At 42.5% G+C, this 23,522-nt stretch overlaps 1 protein-coding gene and 1 long non-coding RNA gene across 11 annotated transcripts in view; both read left to right on the forward strand.

The window, feature by feature from the left end:
* Window positions 1–23,522, forward strand: part of LOC139358205 (uncharacterized) — a 128,437-nt gene that overhangs the window by 58,385 nt on the left and 46,530 nt on the right. The window lies entirely within an intron of this gene.
* Window positions 8,629–12,502, forward strand: LOC139358204 (uncharacterized). 2 transcript variants are annotated; one of them, XM_071078248.1, is made up of 2 exons: window positions 8,629–9,687; window positions 10,828–12,502. In XM_071078248.1, exon 2 carries the CDS (start codon window positions 11,518–11,520, stop codon window positions 12,250–12,252), a length of 735 nt encoding a protein of 244 aa, XP_070934349.1. In that variant the 5' UTR covers window positions 8,629–9,687; window positions 10,828–11,517; the 3' UTR covers window positions 12,253–12,502. The 2 variants fall into 2 exon arrangements, with proteins under 2 accessions (XP_070934349.1, XP_070934348.1); XM_071078247.1 differs by lacking the exon at window positions 8,629–9,687 and adding an exon at window positions 9,924–10,230.

Raw genomic sequence — 23,522 nt, forward strand, 5'->3', positions numbered from 1 at the left:
TATGATGTTGACTGTGGGCTTATCATGGATGGCTCTTATTATTTTGAGTATGTTCCTTCTATGCCCAGATTTTTTAAGGGGTTTTATCATGAACGGATATTGAATTTTATCGGAAACTTTTTCTGTGTCTACTGAAATAATCATATGGCTTTTGCTTTTAATTCTGCTTATGTAATAAATCACATTTATTGATTTGTATATGTTGAACTATCCAAGAAGAAAGCCTACTTGATTGTGGTGAGTTAACATTTTGATGAACTGTTGTATTTGGTTTAAGGATTTTTGCACCTCTGTTCCTCAGGGATATTTGTTTGCACTTTTCTTTTGTTGCATCTTTGCCAGGTTTTGGTATCAGGGTAATGCTGGCTTCATAGAATGAGTTAGGGAGGCATCCCTCCTCCTCAATTTTTTGGAATAGTTTCAGATGAATTGGAACCAGCTCTTCTTTGTATGTCTAGTATAATTTGGCTGTGAATCCATCTGGTCAAGGGCTTTTATGGTTGGTGGGTCTTTTATTACTGATTCAATTTTAGAACTCAACATTGGTTCTATTTAGTATTTCAATTTCCTCCTGACTGAATTTTGGGATACTGTGTGTTTCTAGCAATTTATCCATTTCTTCTAGATTTTCTGGTTTTGTGCATAGAGGTGTTGATAATTGTCTCTGAAGATCTTTTGTATTTCTGTGGAATCAGTTGTAATGTCAACTTTGTCATTTTTGATTGTGCATATTTGGATCTTCTCTCTTTTTTATTAATCTAATTAGCGGTCTATCGATATTGTTTATCCTTTCAAAAACAACTTTTGGTTTTGTTGATCCTTTGTACAAATATTTGAGTCTCAGTTTCCTTCAGTTCTCCTCTGATTTTAGTTATTTCTTTTCTTCTGCTAGGGGTTAGTTTATTCTTGTTTTCCAATTCCTCTATGTGTGACGTTAGATTGTTAATTTGAGATCTTTCTATCTTCTTGATGTAGGTGTTTAGCACTTATTTTGATACATAAAATTTTATTGAAACACAGTTGCTTTTACTCATTTACATCTTGTCTATGGCTGCTTTTTTGATGCAATGGCAGAGTTGAATAGTTACAAAAAGGATAGTCTGCCAGGAAAAGCCAAAAATATTTGCTATTTATCTCTTTACAGAAAACAATGTTTACACCTTGGAGAACAAAAATAGAGACCATACCGTACTCCATGTATCAGTTAGTGTTCAGTCAAGAAAACAGAAACAATTTGATGTATTTCATGTAAGAAGGACTAAATAGGAAATTAATGGCTTACCCAACCACTGGAAGCTAAGGGAGCAAGGATCAGAAAGTTGTCATTGTAGACCTCATCCTGAAACACAGAAGTGGGTTGTTCTCAGACATTATCCAGAACACAACTAGAATTCAAAAGAATCACTGGGAAGCTCCTGCCATCCATCTCAGTCCATGGTACTGAGTATATGTGTTTTTTTAAAAGCTTCCTGGCAAGTCATTGTAAATTTCATGACTTTCTTATGTAACTGGCTAGAAATATCTCAGTTGATAATGGATTCTTACTCCCTTCTGCTTTCCAGATCTAATGTCTCTCACTATCAAGCTCTAACCTAGAACCACTACCACAGTGGGCAAAAATATCCTTGGGAATGTAATTTGTTTGCCTTTCCACAATGTCAAGGAGACTTAGAAGGATGTGGTAGTGATGTGAGTTGACAACAGTCAATTGGACATTACCCTTTTGTTCCTACTGCCCTGAATACTGTAGGAAGCAATAAAAATTTGTTCACATTAATGATGCTCTGTCCTAGAATACTTTACCTGAGGTTTATGGATGTCTAGGAGGGAAATGTTTGGTCTTTAGAGAAGTCTAAATAGATTCTGAATTTCTCATCTCATGCCCATAAGTAAAAGTGTGAGTCCACATATGTGTGTGTCTATGTTTCCAGGAAAACATATCCATAACTTTTGTCTATTGAAATGTTCCAGATGCCCCAGAAAGATTAAGATTTTCCTTACTGCTATGTCTGTTGGAGTCTGTGCCCCTTAAATACAAAGGGCTTCGTCTGTTTCATACAGCTGAGAGCTATGCATAATATCTGACACAGAGTAAACTTTCAAGAAACATTATAAAATAAGTGATCAAGATAATAAACATGTATTCATCATCATTTATCTAAAACTCCAGCTACCCACAGTTAATAACATATTCAAGTCTTACATAAATCCCTTCCCAATGTGTTCTAGTCAAATCTTTCTCAGTACCGGGTACTGAAAGAGATTAGACCATTGTTCAGATAACACAGGTAGTACTTTCATTCCTGATAAAAGACAAGAGCCAGAAGCAGGAAGTACAAACCAGGAAGACAGGCTCTGGCTCCCATCCTTGCCCTCAACGTTATGTCTGCAGGGCTTCATGCCATCTGACTTCCCTCCGTCTCATGGATGCCTCGGCTTCCTCAATGCCTGGCAGTCCTAAAAACTGAGAAGCAGGTGCTTACTAAATCACTCCATGCTATGTGAGCCCTCTTGACATCACTAGGATTTATAACATATGGCTTCAAGCCCTAACTTTGTCATTCCTATTTCTGTTAGCTCTGAATAATCACAACATTATCAGAAGCTAGTCTTAGCTTTCCATTCTATAAAATGGGTATTATGGTGAGTATTCTAGATGTAAAACCATTCTACATAGTGTTACACGTCAATAAAATGTAGGCTGTTAATAATTGTACTCATAATGCTTGCCCCAAAATCCTCGCAGTTTGTCAGAATGTGGACATTTTAACGATTGGCTTAAATAAGTCAGTAAACAGCTAATTTAGGGACTCATAATGCCAATAGTTACTGAATAGTGAACTATAACTAATATCTCCCCCAAAACTATAATTCAAGCCAACACATTTTTATGAATTTAATAGGTTCTGATTAGCTGGCTTTCTTTCATATTTTTTCCTGTCCCATTTCCTGAGTTTATACAACTTCCTTTGCCAGCTAAACTTAAATCCCTGAAAATCAGAACTGAATGTGCCAGGTACATTTCTGACGGCCATAAACAAACTTGGGATTTAGTTAAGGCCTCTCGTGTCTTAGCTAAGTGTTCATCCCTTTTGAGATTCCGGAAGTCCCTGGACACTCCCTCCCTCCATCCTCTTCACTCTCTAACCTCTTATCTTTTGAGATGTAACCAGGTGGTTAGCAAAGATCACAGAATGTGCAGAGAACCCACAATTATGCAGTTTTCTCATCTATAAAAGGAAGGTGAACATCACCAGTCTGCCTACCTGGAGGCTGTTAAGACAGGAGGGACAGCTTTTTCAGGGCATTAGAAAATGTTTTGTAGAGAAGCCATCATTGGAATTTGAAGGATATGAGTGAAGTGACCACTGGAGAAGATAGGCATGATTTTGCAAGATTTTAATATTTGCTATTGGTGATAAACCAAATATCATCACTGGAAAAGATCAACAGAAGAAATAGCAGAAATCAGGTATAAAAATCTGGGAAAGTATGACATATTTGGAGAGGAGATAGAACTTTGATATGTTTTGATTTTCTGATGATGCAAGGGCACAATGGGACATCAGACTAAGACATTATGATTAAGGGAAAGTCCAACGGATCTTGAATGCCATTGTAGTCATTTGGAATGTTTACTTTACTGGATAATTTTTTCAAAAATATATAATTCTATCTAGTCTTTAAAAAATGACTTCATCAGCTGTGTGAAATGCAATGTAAGAGTGACACCCAAAGTGTTTGCTTAAGGCACAGGTTCAACTGGTGGTTAAAAGATGTCACACTCACACACACACCTACACACTCACACACTCACACAACTGGCCATCACTCATGGTAATCATACAAACGATGATTTGTTGAAAGAATGTGTGAGTCAGGATTAGTATATTTTATGTTCAAGCAAGCTACATAAAAATGTTCTTACTATTTTTGTTGGTTTTGATTGTTTAACTCTAGGACTTCCTAGAAAATCTAGCAAACTGATATGCTTGGTGTATCCCCAGGAGGGAAGATAATAAGTAAGATTGCATAAGTTTGTCATGGGACTTCTTTGGTCACGTATCTCATGGGACCAGTGTCTCATGGAAAACACTTGGGAAATGTTACAGTAAAAAGAAAGTAAGAGACAAAAAACCTAAACAAAGAGCAATATTGAAAACTCAGGAACACAAACATGGGACCTGGATTATAACAGTGTCAAATGGGTTGGAGAAGAAGGAAGGTTGAAAACACACTATGAAAGTGAAACAGAAAGGACTTAATGGTTCATTATATGTCAGGAAAGGAGATAGAGGAATCAAAATTATGCCCAGCTTCTAAACTGCAGGGAAATTGTGGTCTCATTCTATTTATATAATGTTTAAGTAATTGATTTATAAAAATCTATTATAATTGAAGTCGTCTTCATTTTTCCATTGCAATCAAAGAGAACCCAAATGTGAGAAAAGTGGCAATGTCTAATACTGGCACTTACCTGCATGACATCTGTCTACCCTTTAGAACTTTTGACCTAATATTTTATTTAAAAACTATCATAGATGCACTCAAGTGTATAAACTTAAATAAAAAATCAAAATATCAAAGAACAAGAAATTAGTTCAATATACCTTGTATATTAATCTGAGTATATTAATGAGCAGAATGCTATGCAGTAAAAACCATATTTTACAAGAAAACTTCAAAACATATTAGATTACAAAAACCTCCCAATGTGTAAGTTAAGCATAGAAAAAGAAGGGAGGTTATAAAGCAAAATATATTAATAAGAATTTTGTTAAGGAAAGCGTGTTGCTGATACTTATAGAAAAATGGACATATAAAAACACAACATTTTAACAGCAGTTTTATTTGGACAGTGAATTAATTGCAACTTTTAGTTTTGTCTGTATATTTGAGTTTCCCAAATGCCCATGTGGTGCTTACTAAGCAGACAAAATTGTATTTTTAATAGGGCAGGTTTTTGTTTAACATGATACTATTATGATTGTTATTGCCAGAAAATACATACTAATTTTGTCATTCACTTTTCTATCCTTCCTTCCTTCCTTCTTCCCTTCATTCCATTAGTTTAATCAAGAAATATTGATCAAATATATATTGTGTGCCAAGTTCTTTTCTAGGCAGCTGGGACAGAACATAGCAAATTATTGAGTCCTCCCTCTAGGTGCTGTCAGCCGCGAAGGCACTGATGGAGAACCAGCATCAAGCAGTACAGTGGCCCCAGATTTTGCTGAAGAAAGAAAGCACAATAGGACAAAAAGAAGGGTCATTTGTCTCTCATGATATTTATCAAAAAATAGAGCTAGCTATGGAGAGATGGGAGGTGCCAACAGGTAAGTCCTCCACATGTATCTGAAGTAACAGCTGTAGGCTTGGGAAGAGGTAGGGTAAATGTCTTTGGTGTAGTAGAGAAGCTACAACTCATTTAATTCTACATATGTGAATTACAAGAAACTGAGATACATACTGAACGTGAGGACTATGTGAGTCTAAGGGAAGTTGTCACTAACTTGAAACATCAGTGGAATCTTCAGAAATATCAACTATGCAGAGGAGAGGGAGAGAGGATGATTTGAAATGATGGGTCCGTAGTTTGAGATGCCAATCTGACAATGTAACTCTCCTTCTGTGTGCAGGTGCATTTGTGTGTAGGTGTACGCCTTTGGGGTAGGATAGAGAGTAGGCAGAGCCTGCAGCTCTGAATGAATAGGTTAGAAACTACTGATTTGGCCATGAAGAGGCCACCATAGAGATCTCATATATAATGGAGGCAACATCTGAAACTTGGTTCTAAAAGACCTAAGATTGTTGGGACTTTGAAACTTGGAAATCTATTATTTCCAAATAGGCAGCATTTCTTTCTTTCTTTTTTTTTTTTTTTTTTTTTTGTTTTTTTCCTCAATAGTTGAAGAAGTTTGTTATCTGGAGCAGACTGTTCTCTTTTTTCAAGTGACCAGCTGAAAGAGCTTTATTATGACACACAAAGCAAACTCCACTGCCAACCATTTATATTGGTTATAGATAGCCCATGTTAATATATCCAAAAATAAGCTTTGAGCTTAGATGAGAATGAAGTGGTCATAGCAAGGCAGAATATCAATTCTAGTCACTCAGTCCACACACAACCATATACCCATGTGCACACACACACTCACATAGACACATACACATTCTACATACATATACATATCCTGCCAATCCTTGTCTGAGTCTTGATGGTTAGAGGAGTTTTGCTAGAAACTAAATGTACTGTTTTAACAAAATATTTGGGAACAAAGAGATTCTAGATCCAAACAGAAATGCTTGGAGATCCAGATTGCACAGAATAGGGGGAGGCCATTCTCTCAGCTCTCCCCAGAGGATAAAAGACTTTGGAAACTTTGGGTAATGACACCTTTGGCCCAGGCAATGGTAGCTTTCAAGAGGTATGTCAGGTATGACAGCTTCATAGATAATAGACATTGATAAACAGGAGAGAAAAAGACACAAGGCCCTCTTTGTGGTGACTATGGCTGCCAGCCTGATTTGTGGATATGTAGTAAGCCTTCTGTAAAGGCCTCAAAACCACTAAGAACAGAAGAAGGGGAAGTAGGGCGGGTGGGATAAGTCATTGTATGTGGGAAACAATAAGCCACTGTCACTGAAGTGTAAATGTCAAAGTGATTATTATTATCCTCCCAGGCTATAAAAGACCCTGATTTTTAAGTTACATATGGGGATAAAGAATGAAGCCAAAGTTGAAACTCCTGTTAATCATTTAACCCCACAGAGGCATGTATGCCTACATCTTGAATATAGCTCTTTTGCACTTGACAATTAGACCAAGTTAAGAAAGGCCATGGGCTATTAATTCCTTTTCCCAACCACCTCCAGGCCTTTTTACCATCCTTGGAAATAAGACTAGGTTTTTTACTTTTTAATTTTTTTCCTTTATTTAGCTCTCGATGGGCCTTGGGGGTTGGGAGACAGAAGAGAGAGAAATGGGATTAAAATGTAGGTCAGCTGGTAAGTTATTTACAAATGGCTGAGAGAATAGAACAGGGACATACTTGGTCAAGTCCTTGGCAAAGGCCTTAAAGGAAGATGTAAAGAAGAACAATCACTTTGTGTGAAAGAGTCACCTCTTTCGGGGTCAAAGCCACTTTCCTGAGTTGCTGAAGCGAATCTTTATTTTTTCCTAAAACTCAACAGACAGCATCTTCAGAACCTAATTTGATTTTGATTGATTTTTGAAACTTGAAACACTTCTAAACTAATTTTCAGTATATTACTCTTGTCAACGCTTAAAGATTTTGTCAGGAGGAATTTGCTGAACAGACACAGTAATTTTGTTTCTCATTCTGGCATATCACCCCTAAAGAGGAAGCCCAGGGAGGGAGGCAGCTCCGTTACTACAGCTGCTGCTATTAGAATATACATTGCAATTACTTCGTTGCTATTTTGGGGGCCTTCTCAACCAGTTCATGCCACAACCCATGGGAGCTAGACGTCTGAAATAAGAAGCACAGAATTGTAGACTCTTCTTCAGTCAGACCTGGGATATAGAGGAGGGACTTTAGACCCAGAGAGAAGTGATTCATTCAAGGTCATATAGCAATTTAGTGGCAAGCCTGGGACTAGAGGACATCTTCACATTTTTAGTCCACTTGTCTCCCCAGTGCATCAAGAAGCACAGAAGCTAGCTAGGTCAGCCCTGCAGTGGTCATGGACCAAGCTGGGATTTATTAAATAAATATACCAGTGACAACGTCAATGGGAGAAGGGGCCCTTAATTGCAGTCGATACACCAATCAATAGGCAGTAAAAGTCACTCTGATAGCCCAGCACAATGCTGCCCCTAGGAAGTGTAGGGGCTGTGTTCAGTGTCTCTCCTTTTGTCTAGCCACAGTCAGCAGATCCACTGGGGGCTGTTGGAAATAACAGTGGCATTACAAGATAATAACCTCTGTTCAAGCCGGCATTATGCCGAGAGGGCTGTCAAAGAGTGCTTTCCTTTTATTGCTTTTTGCCACCCAGGGTCTGTGGCGTGCAGACAGATGGACAGGTTCATCTTAACAAACAAGCAACAGGGACAAACTGCTCTGGCTCAAACCAGCAATCTTCGCTCAAGGCAGGGCCTTGCAAGCAAGGACCTGCGGGTGCCTGGGTAACAACACTGGCACATGCAAAGCAGAGAATTATTCAGTAGGGTAGTAGAATTAGTAAAGGGCTGGCCTATTGTGTGACCAAATGGGCTCAAGGACTTTCATCTGCTACAAAACTACCTTGATACAGTGGGAGTTGGCTACATGTAAAGAGGAAGAACATTAGGAGCAGAGGAAAGACCGGAGATTCTACAGTTCTGTTTTAGCTATTTAAATCTGTTTCCCAACACACAGTGGCCTATAGAATACAAATAGATCAAATTAATATGCATTTATGTATATGCATTTATTCATTAAAACATTCTCAATGCAATTCAATGCATGTAATAAGGTGACTCTGGGTGAAATTGAACACCAAGGTTTTTTTTGTTTGTTTGTTTTTTGTTTTTTAAATCTGGGTAAAGAGAAATTGAAAAAGGAATGGCCGTTGATATTTTAAATAAAAATATAGTTTAAAAAATGTTTTGCATATTTTATTTTTTTAGGTTATCATTGATACATAATAATTGTATACATATTTATGAGGTATATGTGGTGGTTTTTAAGAATCAATAATAGGTATTTGGGAACTGTATTGATATACTGATGTCCAGCTATTATGACTACATCAGCAGGGCTATGGAGCCAATTTATTACTTTTGGGTAGAGGCAAGGCTTTCCCTGTAGAAACGGGCTATTACCACTTTCAAAGAGTCCTGAGAAGAGATAGCGGCTGGAACACCAGGACTTAGGGTGACTAGGACTGTAGTGAGGGGGGATGGTGTTTCGTTCCCTGGATCTGGGAGTCCAAGCTACAAAGAAGATAGGATTACTTCTTGTGAGTAGCAGGACCTAGCCAAGTGGAAACTCACAGGGAGCAAATCAGACAGCCAAGATTATAGTGTGGGCCTGAGCTGTAGTTATAAATTAACATTTGAAACTAGGCCGCATAAAACTTAGAAACTAGGCCTCATAAAAAAAAGAACTTAAAAAAAATTAACACCAGGTGGCTCTGGATAGGGTCCCACCCTGCCTCAATAGGGTCCCACCCTGATAGGGTCCCACCCTGCCAATTCCGGGAAACAACCTCATGGGGTCCCACCCTGCCAATTCCGGGGGTCCCACCCTGCCTCGAAGTTCCCGGAATCAACAACTCCAGGAAAAAACCTCATAAGGTCCTGCTCTAACCAATTAGAACAAGACACCTTGCTCAGGCCATAGACAGACCCAATTACCACGCGCCTAAAGCTTTGTTTGAATTTCGCGCCCTAAGCTGTGTTTGAACTTGTGTTTGCCTATATAAACAGCCTGTAACAAGCAGTCAGGGTCCCAGGGCCAACTTAGAGCTTGGGACCCTAGCACGCTAGTAATAAATAACTCTCTGCTGTGAATCTCGTGTCGGTGATCCTTCGCGGCGACCCCTGCCCAGGAAGGAATCGACAGTTCGGTTCCAACATTTGGTGCGTTGGCCGGGAAGTGGGGTCGTCCGAGGACCCCCGACCCATCCGGCGGAGACCCATCTGGCCTGGGCCACGGACTGCTGACTGAACGGACCTACCAGGTACTTTCGTTTTGTTCTGTCTTGCCGGCTAACTCTGAACTCTGGGGAGTACTCCTTCTGAATTAAGTGGGGAAGGGGGACAGACGTGTCCGGCACCTTCCCACTTACGCCCCGGGGGACGCCCTGGCGGTAGTCTGGGAGAAGGCTAACGATTCAGTCAGCCTCTTCAAATCTGTAGGCAGGCCGCCCCTGCCGTCTGAATATTTTGTGATCTTTTGGCGCCACTCTCTGGCCGCGTGGCTTCTCCTTACTTGTCTGGTCTTTGTTTTTGTTACTTTCGTTTTGTCCTTGTTATACGTGGACGAAATAAGACAGACGTTGACGACTCCTTTGTCTCTGACCCTGACTCACTTCCCTGACGTTCGGGCTCGAGCCCACAACCTCTCCATAGAAGTCCGTAAGGGACGATGGCGAAAATTCTGCTCGTCCGAGTGGCCTACCCTCCATGTTGGGTGGCCCCGGGACGAAACATTTGACCTCCCAATTATCTTACAGGTTAAAGCAACAGTGATGGATCCTGGGCCACACGGACACCCAGACCAGGTGGCCTACATAATTACTTGGGAGGATCTGGTCCAAAACCCTCCCTCTTGGGTGAAACCCTTCCTCCATTCCCCTTCCCCATCCCAATCTACCCTCCTTGCCTTAGAAGCCCCAAAGAATCGGAATCCGGACCCGCATAAGCCAGTCCTCCCAGATGAACCCCAGAGGGACCTTCTCCTTCTTGATCCCCTGCCTCCTCCACCTCAAAACCCCCTTCTGGGACCTCCACCTTACGCTTCACCCTTGCCCCCTGTCTTGTCCCCAGCTCTTTCCTCTACCGCCTCGGCCCCTACCCTTTCTCCAACTTCTCCCTCGGCCCCTCCCTCCACCCCGTCTCCTTCTCCAGCCCGGCCCAAACTCACCCCTCGGACGCGGCCACCGACACCTCCTCGTCTCCGCTTGCGGCAGACTGAGGACCCAGAAGGCCCTTCCACTTAGCAATCCTCCCTTTTTCCCCTCTGTACTGTCAATCGCACGGTCCAGTACTGGCCCTTCTCTGCCTCTGACCTCTACAACTAGAAAACCCATAACCCTTCCTTTTCCCAAGACCCCCAGGCCCTAACCTCGTTAATAAAATCCATTCTCCTCACTCACCAGCCCACTTAGGATGATTGCCAGCAACTCTTGCAGGTCCTCCTAACCACTGAAGAAAGGCAGCAAGTCCTCCTGGAGGCCCGGAAAAATGTGCCAGGACCAGGAGGCCTCCCAACCCAACTTCCCAATAAAATAGACGAGGGATTTCCCCTCACCCGCCCAGACTGGGACTATGAAACGGCACCAGGTAGGGAGAGTCTCCAAATCTATCACCAGGCTCTGTTGGCGGGTCTCAAAGGGGCAGGAAAGCGCCCCACAAATTTGGCCAAGGTAAGGACCATAACTCAGGAAAGGGATGAAAGCCTGGCAGCCTTCATGGAAAGGCTTCTGGAAGGGTTCCAAATATATACCCCATTAGACCCAGAGGCCCTAGAACATAAGGCTGCCGTAGCTATGGCATTCATAGACCAAACTGCATTAAATATCAAAGGAAAACTCCAAAGACTAGATGGAATCCAAACCTATGGATTACAGGAATTGGTTAAGGAGGCAAAAAAAAGCGTAAAATAAGAGAGAAACCCCTGAGGAAAGGGAAGCCAGGTTAGCGAAGGAACAGATAGAGCGAGAGGATCGTAAGAACCGAGTGAAGGATAAGCATTTAACAAAAATCCTGGCGGCAGTTGTGAGAGAGAAAGGACCAGGGAGAGAGGGAGAGAAGCGGAGGCGGCCGGCTGGCCCCCGTGTCTTCGCATCATGGCAGCCACCGCTACGCTGGTCAAGGACTCTGCTAAGTTAACCCTTGGGCAGCCACTAACTGTTATTACCCCACATGCTCTAGAGGCCATAGTGTGGCAGCCCCCGGACCGGTGGATAACCAACGCATGCCTAACCCACTACCAGGCCCTCCTACTGGACACGGACCGCGTCCAGTTTGGCCCTCCGGTCACCCTAAACCCTGCTACGCTGCTGCCGGTACCAGAAGACCAACCAAGCCCACACGATTGTCGGCAAGTACTGGCTGAGACCCATGGAACACGGGAAGACCTTAAAGACCAAGAACTCCCAGACGCGGATCACACCTGGTACACAGACGGCAGCAGTTACCTTGACTCAGGTACCCGGAGGGCGGGAGCGGCAGTAGTAAATGGTCACAACACCATTTGGGCACAATCACTACCTCCTGGCACGTCTGCACAGAAGGCTGAGTTAATAGCACTAACCAAGGCCCTAGAGCTGTCCAAGGGAAAGAAAGCTAACATTTATACTGATAGCCGGTATGCCTTTGCAACGGCTCATACTCATGGAAGTATCTATGAAAGAAGAGGTCTCCTAACCTCAGAAAGAAAGGAAATCAAGAACAAAGTTGAAATAATTGCCTTATTAAAAGCTCTTTTTCTTCCTCAAGAAGTGGCTATAATTCACTGCCCCGGGCATCAGAAAGGACAGGATCCAGTCGCAGTAGGACGAAACCAGCCACATAACTATTGAACATACTTATACCCCAGAAGACCAGGAAAAAGCAAAAGCCATAAGGGCTATAAAGAACAAAGACACTAAAAACTAGGAAAAAGGAGGAAAAATAGTCCTTCCCCAAAAGGAGGCCCTGGCAATGATCCAGCAGATGCATGCCTGGACACACTTGAGTAATCGAAAGCTAAAATTACTGATTGAAAAAACTGACTTTCTAATCCCAAAGGCAAGTACCCTCGTAGAACAAGTGACATCTGCCTGTAAGGTCTGTCAGCGGGTAAACGCTGGGGCCACCCGAGTGCCGGAAAGGAAACGAACTCGTGGTAACCGCCCAGGAGTCTATTAGGAAATAGACTTCACTGAAGTAAAACCTCACTATGCTGGATATAAGTACTTACTGGTGTTTGTAGATACCTTTTCAGGATGGGTAAAAGCCTACCCCACTCGGCAAGAAACGGCACACATAGTAGCCAAGAAAATTTTAGAAGAAATCTTTCCTAGATTCAGACTTCCCAAGGTAATTAGGTCAAATAATGGGCCGGCCTTCGTTTCTCAGGTAAGTCAGGGGCTCGCCAGGATATTGGGGATTAATTGGAAATTACATTGTGCCTATAGACCCCAGAGCTCAGGACAGGTAAAAAGAATGGATAGAACAATAAAAGAGACCCTTACTAAATTGACCTTAGAGACTGGTTTAAAAGATTGGAGACGCCTCCTATCCTTAACTCTGTTAAAGGCCCAAAATACACCTAACCGTTTTGGGCTCACTCCATATGAAATCCTCTACGGAGGACCTCCCCCTTTGTCAACCTTGCTTAACTCCTTCTCCCCCTCCGATCCTAAAATTGACCTACAGGTTCGGCTAAAAGGACTCCAAGCAGTACAGGCCCAAATCTGGGCCCCCTTGGCAGAACTGTACCAACCAGGACATCCACAGACCAGTCACCCCTTCCAGGTGGGAGACTCTGTCTACGTTAGATGGCACCGTACTCAAGGACTAAAGCCTCGGTGGAAAGGACCCTACATTGTTCTCCTGACCACGCCCACAGCCATAAAGGTTGACGGAATCTCCACTTGGATCCACGCATCCCACGCCAAGGCTGCTCCAGAGACGTCCAGACCAACACCACTTGAGACATGGAAACTCCGACGCTCCGCGGACCCGCTCAAGATAAGACTCTCTCGTATCTAACTCCTTGCTTATTGTTTGCCCTTCTTCCCTGCGCCGTCTCTAGTGTAGTTTTTGACGCTAACCCCCACCGGCCATTTAGCCTGACCTGACAGATAATTAATTTTAATAATCAAGAGGTCTTAAATAAGACCTCCGAGAATGCTCCTATAAAGACTTGGTTTCCAGACCTCTATTTCAACCTAAAAAAAAATATATAGCAGAAAAGATAAAAGACACAGGCCCCCGGTTTACTGGTCCCACAGGAGTCCTATTAGGAACTCCTCAAGATAGACAAGAATGGAAAGGACAGGCTAGAAAGGTGTCCATCAGCCGGAACGGGTTTTATGCCTGTCCCGGATTCAGGACAGGACAAATGAAAAAAACTTGTAGAGATCTGACTCACTTGTATTGCAAAAGCTGGTCCTGTGTGACTACTAATAATAGAGAGTAGAAATAGGCCACAAAACCTTAGTATATAACCATGTCCTTTGTCCAGCCCTGTACCACAACCCGATATTCGGAAAATTGCAACCTGGTTCGCATCAAGTTTGAAGATGCGGCAAAATCTGATAACAGATAAATAACAACAAGGTTAATATAAGGTCTCTATTTATACCAGCACAACCCACCTAAAATTCCCCTCCAAATCAGACTATTAGTCAATCCAGACACTGCCCCTGTTGCAGTAAGGCCAGACCAGGTTTTATTAGAAGCTAAGAAGCCCCCGGTTTCCATATCGGAGAAGCCCCAACTAAAAACTCCTCAAAGCACTTCCCCGCCCTTAATCTCCCTCACCCTCGCCGACATGTTAGGAATTAAGGTAGCGGCTGGAGTTAAGACCAGGACAGCAGCCCTAGTGCATGGTAACCATCATCCGCAACAACTTATAGTAGCCATAGATAAAGACCTTAGAGCCATAGAACAATCTATCACAAAACTTGAAGAGTCCTTGACTTCTCTGAAGTTGTATTACAAAACCGACGAAGACTAGAAATTGTCTTTCTGAAAGAGGGCGGGCTCTGTGCAGCCCTAAAAGAGCAATGTTGTTTTTATGCAGATCATTCAAGAATAGTTAAAGATTCTATGGCAAAACTAAAAAAAAGATTAGACAAAAAAAAAAAAAAAAGAAAATCTCAACAAAGTTAGTTTAAAAATTAGTACGACCAATCCCCTTGGCTTAGCACCCTAATCTCCACCATCTTAAGACCCCTCATCCTGCTCACACTCATCCTGACTTTCAGGCCATGCATACTCAACCGCTTACTCACCCTTATTAAAAATAGAATAAACATAGTACATGCTATGGTTCTGACCCAACAATACCAGAGCCTCAGGACTGAAGAAGAGGCTCAAGATTGAGCCTCTGACACAAAAAGAGGAGGGAATGAAACTAGGCCGCATAAAACTTAGAAACTAGGCCTCATAAAAAAAAGAACTTAAAAAAAATTAACACCAGGTGGCTCTGGATAGGGTCCCACCCTGCCTCAATAGGGTCCCACCCTGATAGGGTCCCACCCTGCCAATTCCGGGAAACAACCTCATGGGGTCCCACCCTGCCAATTCCGGGGGTCCCACCCTGCCTCGAAGTTCCCGGAATCAACAACTCCAGGAAAAAACCTCATAAGGTCCTGCTCTAACCAATTAGAACAAGACACCTTGCTCAGGCCATAGACAGACCCAATTACCACGCGCCTAAAGCTTTGTTTGAATTTCGCGCCCTAAGCTGTGTTTGAACTTGTGTTTGCCTATATAAACAGCCTGTAACAAGCAGTCAGGGTCCCAGGGCCAACTTAGAGCTTGGGACCCTAGCACGCTAGTAATAAATAACTCTCTGCTGTGAATCTCGTGTCGGTGATCCTTCGCGGCGACCCCTGCCCAGGAAGGAATCGACAGTTCGGTTCCAACACATTTGCAATTACTTATTTGTATATATTTTATCCCTTTAGATAAATCATTTACATCAGAATAGCCTCCTATCTGCTACTAAAGAAAATTTTTTAAAGGGTCAGACCTAATTTGGGGATCTCAAGGTAAAGGAGACTGGGAGTTGCGGGACCAGTGCTACTGAGAGCAGAGTGATAGCAGCAGAAGGGTCACCAACAAAGGGCAGCTATGTCCAGTGGAAGAATAACTTCTTGAGGACTTGGCAGCTGTGTGGTGACAGGAGTGACAGGGGTTAAAAAAGGATGGGGGTGGCGGGCTGTGCTCTGCACTCTTTAGGCAACAGCCTAGGGGGTCTTCAGAATCATCCAGGAGATGTGTTGAGAGAAGTACTTTAAATGAGTGCTTGGATCAGTGTCACTAGTGAGAGACAAAGCTACAAAAATTCATAAAGCTGAAGCCTCAAGGAACTTCCCAGTCTCTCTGGGAAGGCAAGACAAATACAAATGAAAAGATTCCTAAAAAACATAAGCCTGCTAAGCCTCACAGGAATGGAAGAAAACTGTAGGTGGTATAGTAGTTCTGAGAAATGAGAACTGGGGTTGGGTTTATTGCAGACGCTTCCTAAAAGATATGGAAAATGATCTCAACCTTGTAATGTAGAATATAGGTGATGCAGAGGTTCCTAGAGTATTGTCCCTGAAAGTGCAACTATAAGCATTGCGGGGGAATTTGTTAGTACTGCAAATTCTTGGGCTCCACCTCATTTCTACTGGATCAGAATTCTGAGGGGTGGGGGCGGGGGCAGCAATTTGTGTTTGTTTGTTTGTTTGTTTGTTTGTTTGTTTGTTTTTGAGACGGAGTTTTGTTTTGCTGGTGTCACCCAGGCTGGAGTGCACTGGCTTGATCTCAGCTCACCTCAACCTCCGCCTCTCAGGTTCAAGCGATTCTCCTGCCTCAGCCTTCGGAGTAGCTGGGATTACAGGCATGCGCCACTATGTCCAGCTAATTTTGTAATTTTAGTAGAGACAGGGTTTCTTCATGTTAGTCAGGCTGGTCTTGAGCTCCCAACCTCAGGTGACACCCCCTCCCCTGCAAAGTGCTGGGATTACAGGTGTGAGCCACCCACCGGGCCAGCAATCTGTGTTTTAACAAGTGCCCCCAGGTGATTCTTTTGGCCATTCAAGTTTGAGGATAACTGAAATAGGGAATGTGGTTTAAGGCAAAGTAATAGAAGTTTGGCTAAAGGTGCTTCTGCCAGCTGCTCTGCTGCAACTGAGAAAAGAGACAAGCAACTGAGAATTAGTGATTTTCAGTTTAATACTAACAACAGCTCTCTCTCCTATCATCACATGACTCATGATATATTACTGAATTACTGCATTTTGTTGTATTACTTTCAGAACTATTACTAGTACGTATTAACTTCAGTTTTATAGGTGAAGCAATTAACAATCAAAGAAGTTCTATTACTTGTCCAAAATTACAAGGATAGTAAACCGAAGAGGAAATAGAAGCTCCAGACTTCTGACAGCTAATGTGGGGCTCTTTTCCCTACACCTTACTCTCCGTCTTCCTTTCCTGTTGATGTGAAGTTTTCAGAAATCTCCCAAACTTCCAGAATTTCCCTAGCAGAGACTGGCATCTTGCATTCCACATGTGAATACTGATAGTGATTTCTGGGATCCTCTGTTGAAAAGGATTCTGAGGATTTATTTGGAGTCAGTAGAAAAGCATGCTGTAATGGATTGTTAATATCTGCAGTGAGCATCAAATGGCAATATAGCCTGCTCACAAAGTATGGTCTTGTTCTGGGCTTCACGGCATTCTTTGGCTAGGCCCTGATAAGTACAAACTGTAAAAGAGTAGCATTCAGTTAGGAGGATTAAATAGGGGTGGGTTGATGAAGAGAGGAATGATTATTCTCAAAGGCCTTCATGTTATCTCGTTAGCCATTGTTGTTCATTCTAATTCCAATCAGGTTTCATGAATTTGTAGAGAAACAATCAAAACAAACAAAAAACACACAACACCCCCCTCCAAAAAAAAATAAATAAAAGAAGGACTAAGCCTCGCGCCTCATTCTCTGACATCAGCCAGCCCAAATACATTCCCCTGCCTTACAAACCCATGCCTCTAAAATTCTGGGCACATTCTAATAACACACCTTTTTATTCCAGCTTCATAAAAGGATAGATATAAATGTACAAAGTCTGCCAGTCCTCTTGACTTGCCGCAATACTGTCTTTTTAAGAATGAATGGAAACTTTTCCCATTTTACTGGCTTTTTCCCACTAACCTCCCCTTATAAAACTAAACAAAAAATCACAAAACAAACAAACAAAAACAACAAAAGACATTACATCAACCAGCCAAACATTCCTAAAGCATCAGGTCCATGTGACCATCCTGATTGCTATTATTGTGTGTGAGTCCCTTGCAAACTCAGGCTCCATTTTTAATTATTCCCAATTGTCACTTTGCACTGAACAAACAGATCAAACCTTTGTCCAAATCATGTGTGATAGAGCAATATTTTTATTTCCTATAATGCCAGCAACTCGCATTTGCTTTCCCTCTAGCTCTTACTAATTTCCAGGGATTTGGCTGCAATTTGGAAAAGGCCTCTCCCCATGGAGGCCATGGTTTCCAGCCCCTGTTGCCTTCCTGGCACTGCTTTCTAATCGTCCCCCTACCCTTTGCTAATATTATATCTGCAATCATTACTCCATTTTGCCGTGATTTTAATTAGAGGACATGTGGTATCTTTTAATATTCTTCTGCACATTGAGGCTCCTGAGCACTTGTTACCAGCCAATGCCTCACTATAATTTAGAAGCTGTGGCTTCATAAGCAAGTCCTCCAATCTTCTGATATTAAATTTTCAAATTAATCTCTGCTGTATGCATCACTGGTGATTATCTTGGCCTAAATTATGCATCTTTCTTAAAGTTGGGAAACAACGGCTCATCCCATCTGACAATGAATCTATGTTGATACCCTTCTCTCTAAGGAGAAAAAGTTTGTTTTTAACCCTCTATGGGCATAATTAGAGATCTCTTTGACTCTAGTTTTGTTTGCTATCATCCCACTTGTGGCTACAATAAGAGCAAAACTGATCCTGTGAATGCCGTCTCAGCCCCTCTTGTGGGTTCCCATTGCTTCCAAGAAAAATCCAAGCCCCCATTTATCGTTCAAAAGATAAACTGTTTAAATATCAAGCAAGAGTGATATAACTATATTATTGGAAAAAAATATGGAGTTAACTGATAATGGCTTGTGGTGTTATTCCTCCAAAGGAAATTTTACGGTACAGTGGGACGTACACAGTCTCTGGAGTTGGAGGGACTCAGATTAATATCCATTATTCAATATTTATTACCTTCCCCATTTCTAGAAAATTATTTCCCTTTTCTATGCCTCAATTTTTATTGTCAGAACTAACAGGGTTGCTATGGCAGCACATAGTAGGTTCTCAAAAGACAAATTTCCTTTTTCTCTAACTTCTTCCCCTGGGTATTTCTTGTAGGGACAGTCCTCAAGGCTTACAGGATTGAATCTAAATATGAATAATCGGGCAATGTAAAGAAAAGATTTTGGAGTATTTATAGTCATATATTGGAGGTGGGATTTGGAGGAGCAAATAAGCTAAAATTAGATTATTTATCAAAATCCCCCACATGTAGTTTTGTGGGCTCTTTCAAATGGGGATGAGATCTGTTCTCTTGGTTTAATTCAGGCATCATTGTTCCTGGTTTAAAAGTGGACTGCACCATCTAACTATAATCTTTGTCTTCACAATTGTGTCACTGTGCTCACATGAAGCCACTGTCCCATCAAATGAGAGGACAAATAAACTTCCAGTAAGGAAAAAAAAAGATAATCTGATACGTTTCAATATCAAAAAGACTATCACCAGACACTCTATAAGATGACACAACAATCAAACAGCACTGAAGATCTGGATTGATCACATCTCAAGACAATTTTAATCTACTCCTAAGCTCAGGCTACAGTACAACTAAAAGGTGGACTAAGAATGCAAACCAAAATAATTCTCTGTCCCTGTGTTTGACGACACTGGAAACAGGCATACTTCTCTTTCTCTGAGCTAAACAACTCTAGGATGATGTATTCTAGCTCTTTCTTTGCTAAGCAATGCTGAGAATAAATAAAAATAATTTAGCTGCTTGCTCTAGGAAATACCTGCTCCTGGAAGATAAGAATGGGAACTAACTAAACAGCTTATTTATCATGAATAACACCTGACTCATCCAGAATTACTTCAAGACCCTCCGCACTGTGACCATCAATCCAAAGCTATCATGGCATAATCTCTGCTCAATCCCAAATAGTTTCTATCTTGTAAGACTCTCCTTTAATTCAGTAACCCCTGACCCCAAAACCGTATATATTTCTATTTTGAAACACTACTAAGACTATCTCCTTTCCTGCAGTAAATCTAATAAACTGAGCTTTTCTTGATCAATAGACTTTTCTGGTGATCTTTGGGTAATCGACAGTTGACTCTGTAAAGTACTTTATTACAAGACTAATTGTATTTAACTTTCTTAAAAATCTGTTTTTCTGTTTTTTATCTTTTTATTTATTCCCCCAAGAAATATTTATTGAGTGTCAAGAACTATCCTAGACATGGAGAACCAACTATTTTTGCCTTCATGGAATATACATTCTAGTAAGGAAAGTTTGACTGCAGGTAGGCAGGGCTGGGGTTAATCAGGCTTTGTCAGACATGATAAGTATTTATTCCTGGAGGTTAGTTGCGTCAGGCTGTTTTTTTCTTCTGATACTACCACGTCTTAGACTCTAATATGTTTGTATTAATAGCATCTCACATTTGATGTCCAAAGATGATGTCCATATTAGTGTCTATTTTTGTCCCCTCTTCTGTAGCCATATACTCCCACTTTCTACTTTTACCTTCTTTTATTTTACACAATTTCTTCAACTCCCTGTGTTTGTTCTGTTCCCCTTCCTATGCTTTTTCTAGGACAGGGTCCCCACAGCCAATATTCTACCTTATTTAGCCTATTTGGGACTGAAGGAGTTCTTGCCTCCCTAGGTTAAGTCCCTTGAAGAGAGCCTTTAAAAAGATATAGTCGATGAACTCTTTCTACAGCTTAAGTAGTGTAATGCATTATTGACTCTTTCCAGATATAAGGCCCCCACTACTGCCAGTGTTGGAACCGAACTGTCGATTCCCTCCTGGGCAGGAGTCGCCGCGAAGGACCACTGACACGAGATTCACAGCAGAGAGTTATTTATTACTAGGGCGCTAGGGTCCCAAGCTCTAAGTTGGCCCTGGGACCCCGACTGCTTGTTACAGGCTGTTTATATAGGCAAACACAAGTTCAAACACAGCTTATGGCGTGAAATTCAAACAAAGCTTAAGGCGCAAAATGATTGGGTCTAGCTATGGCCTGAGCAAGGTGTCTTATGCTAATTGGTTAGAGCAGGACCTTATGAAGTTTTTTTCCTGGAGTTGTTGATTCCGGGAACTTCGAGGCAGGGTGGGACCCCCGGAATTGGCAGGGTGGGACCCCATGAGGTTGTTTCCCGGAATTGGCAGGGTGGGACCCTATCAGGGTGGGTCCCTATCGAGGCAGGGTGGGACCCTATCCAGAGCCACCTGGTGTTAATTTTTTCTATATGAGGCCTAGTTTCTAAGTTTTATGAGGCCTAGTTTCATTCCCTCCTCTTTTTGTGTCAGAGGCTCAATCTTAAGCCTCTTCTTCAGTCCTGAGGGTCTGGTATTGTTGGGTCAGAACCATAGCATGTACTATGTTTAATCTATTTCTAATAAGGGTGAGTAAGCGGTTGAGTATGCATGGCCCGAAAGTCAGGATGAGCGTGAGCAGGATGAGGGGTCCTAAGATGGTGGAGATTAGGGTGCTAAGCCAAGGGGATTGGTTGTACCAATTTTCAAACCAATTTTGCTGAGATTCTCTCTCTTTTTTTCTCTTGTCTAATCTTTCTCTTAGTTTTGCCATAGAATCTTTAACTACTCCTGAATGATCTGCATAAAAACAACATTGCTCTTTCAGGGCTGCACAGAGCCCGCCCTCTTTCAGAAAGACAATTTCTAGTCCTCGTCGGTTTTGTAATACAACTTCAGACAGAGAAGTCAAGGACTCTTCAAGTTTTGTGATAGATTGTTCTATGGCTCTAAGGTCTTCATCTATGGCTACTCTAAGTTGTTGCAGATGATGGTTACCATGCACTAGGGCTGCTGTCCCGGTCCCAACTCCAGCCGCTACCCCAATTCCTAACATGACGGCGAGGGTGAGGGAGATAGGTTCTCTCTTTGGTCTAGTATGAGTTTTTTGCTCATACCGGAGATCAAAGGAGTCTCCAGAGTGATAGTATACTCGGGGAACAACTTGTACCAACACGCAATAGTGGGTGCCACTGCTAAAAACGGCTGTGGATACACAGGGGGTGAGCCCAGTGTTGCAAGCCCACCAGTCCGTCTCGGAGGGGACCAAATAGTGATTGGAGCTGGGTACTGTCAAGGTTACATTACAAAGATGCTGATGACTAGGGGGCACTTGGCCTATGCAGGTTCCTGACCCAGAAACTTCAGCCAGGGTTAGTTTTCTTTGTTGTTCCCATGCGCATCCAGTAGGATTGGCGGAATTAGTGAAATTATTAGTGGAGGCAATGCCTTCATAGTAAGGGGGGCCTGTTGCCAGACATAGCCAGCAAGAGGAGGTAAATTCTGGCTTTGTCTGGTTTAAAGTGAAATAGGAGCCCTTTATGAGATTTAGGAGCCTGTCACCTATTCCCAGGTCAAGGGGCCTGCGGGTGACGTTTTGGGCTGAGGGTGTGTATTTAGAGGAGGTGGAGATTAAAGGCGGGGAAGTGCTTTTAGGAGCTCTTGGTTGGGGCTCTCTTGGTGCAGGAACCAGGGGCTTCCTTGTTTCTGATAAAACTTGGTTTGGTCCTACTGCAACAGGGGCTGTGATAGGGTTGACTATTAATTTGATTTGGATAGGGATTCCATACAGTGGCTTTTGGTATAAATATAGGCCCCATATTAACCCGGATATCCAACAGTTATCAGATTTTGCTGCATCTTCAAACTTGATGTGGACCAGATTGCAAGTTTTTGAATATCGGGTTCTGGTGCAATGCTGGACAAAGGACATGGTTATGTACCAGGGTTTCGTGGCCCATTTCCATTCTCCATCATTAGTAGTTATACAGGACCAACTAGCGCAAAACAGGGCATCTATTTCTCCACAAGTTTTTCTCATTTCTCCTGTCCTGAATCCAGGACAGGCATAGAACCCGTTCTGGCTTACGGACACCCTTCTAGCCTGTTTTCTCCATTCTCCCCCTTCCATGTCATCTATCTTTGCTATTTTGTCTAGGTTGAAATAGAGGTCAGGGAACCAAGTCCCCATAGGAGCAATTTTTGAGGTTTTATCTAAGACCTCATGAGTACTAAAATCGATTACCTGCCAGGTCAGGTTATATGGCCGGTGGGGGTTATTACTGCCAGCGACGCAGGGAAGGAGGGCTAGTAATAAGCAAGGGGCTAGATATGAGAGAGTCTTATCTTGAGCGGGTCCTCGGAGCGTCGAAGTCTCCATGTCTTAGGTGGTGTTGGTCCGGGCGTCTCTGGAGCAGCCTTGGCGTGGGATGCGTGGATCCAAGTGGAGATTCCGTCAACCTTTATGGCTGTGGGCGTGGTCAGGAGAACAATGTAGGGTCCTTTCCACCGAGGCTCTAGTCCTTGAGTGCGATGCCGTCTAACGTAGACAGAGTCTCCCACCTGGAAGGGGTGACTGGTCTGTGGATGTCCTGGTTGGTACAGTTCTGCCAAGGGGGCCCAGATTTGGGCCTGTACTGCTTGGAGTCCTTTTAGCCGGGCCTGTAGATCAGTCTTAGGATCGGAGGGGGAGAAGGAATTAAGCAAGGTTGACAAAGGGGGAGGTCCTCCGTAGAGGATTTCATATGGAGTGAGCCCAAAACGGTTAGGCGTATTTCTGGCCCTTAACAGAGCTAAGGATAGGAGGCGTCTCCAATCTTTTAAACCAGTCTCTAAGGTCAATTTAGTAAGGGTCTCTTTTATTGTTCTATTCATTCTTTCTACCTGTCCTGAGCTCTGGGGTCTATAGGCACAATGTAATTTCCAATTAATCCCCAATATCCTGGCGAGCCCCTGACTTACCTGAGAAACGAAGGCCGGCCCGTTATCTGACCCAATTAC

Source organism: Macaca nemestrina, chromosome 14, assembly GCF_043159975.1.
Source record: "Macaca nemestrina isolate mMacNem1 chromosome 14, mMacNem.hap1, whole genome shotgun sequence".
Lineage (NCBI taxonomy): Eukaryota > Metazoa > Chordata > Mammalia > Primates > Cercopithecidae > Macaca > Macaca nemestrina.

What these genes read in the sequence shown, in the direction of transcription:
- LOC139358204 (XM_071078248.1), top strand. Translation starts at nt 11,518, where the DNA reads ATGGCAGCCACCGCTACGCTGGTCAAGGACTCTGCTAAGTTAACCCTT.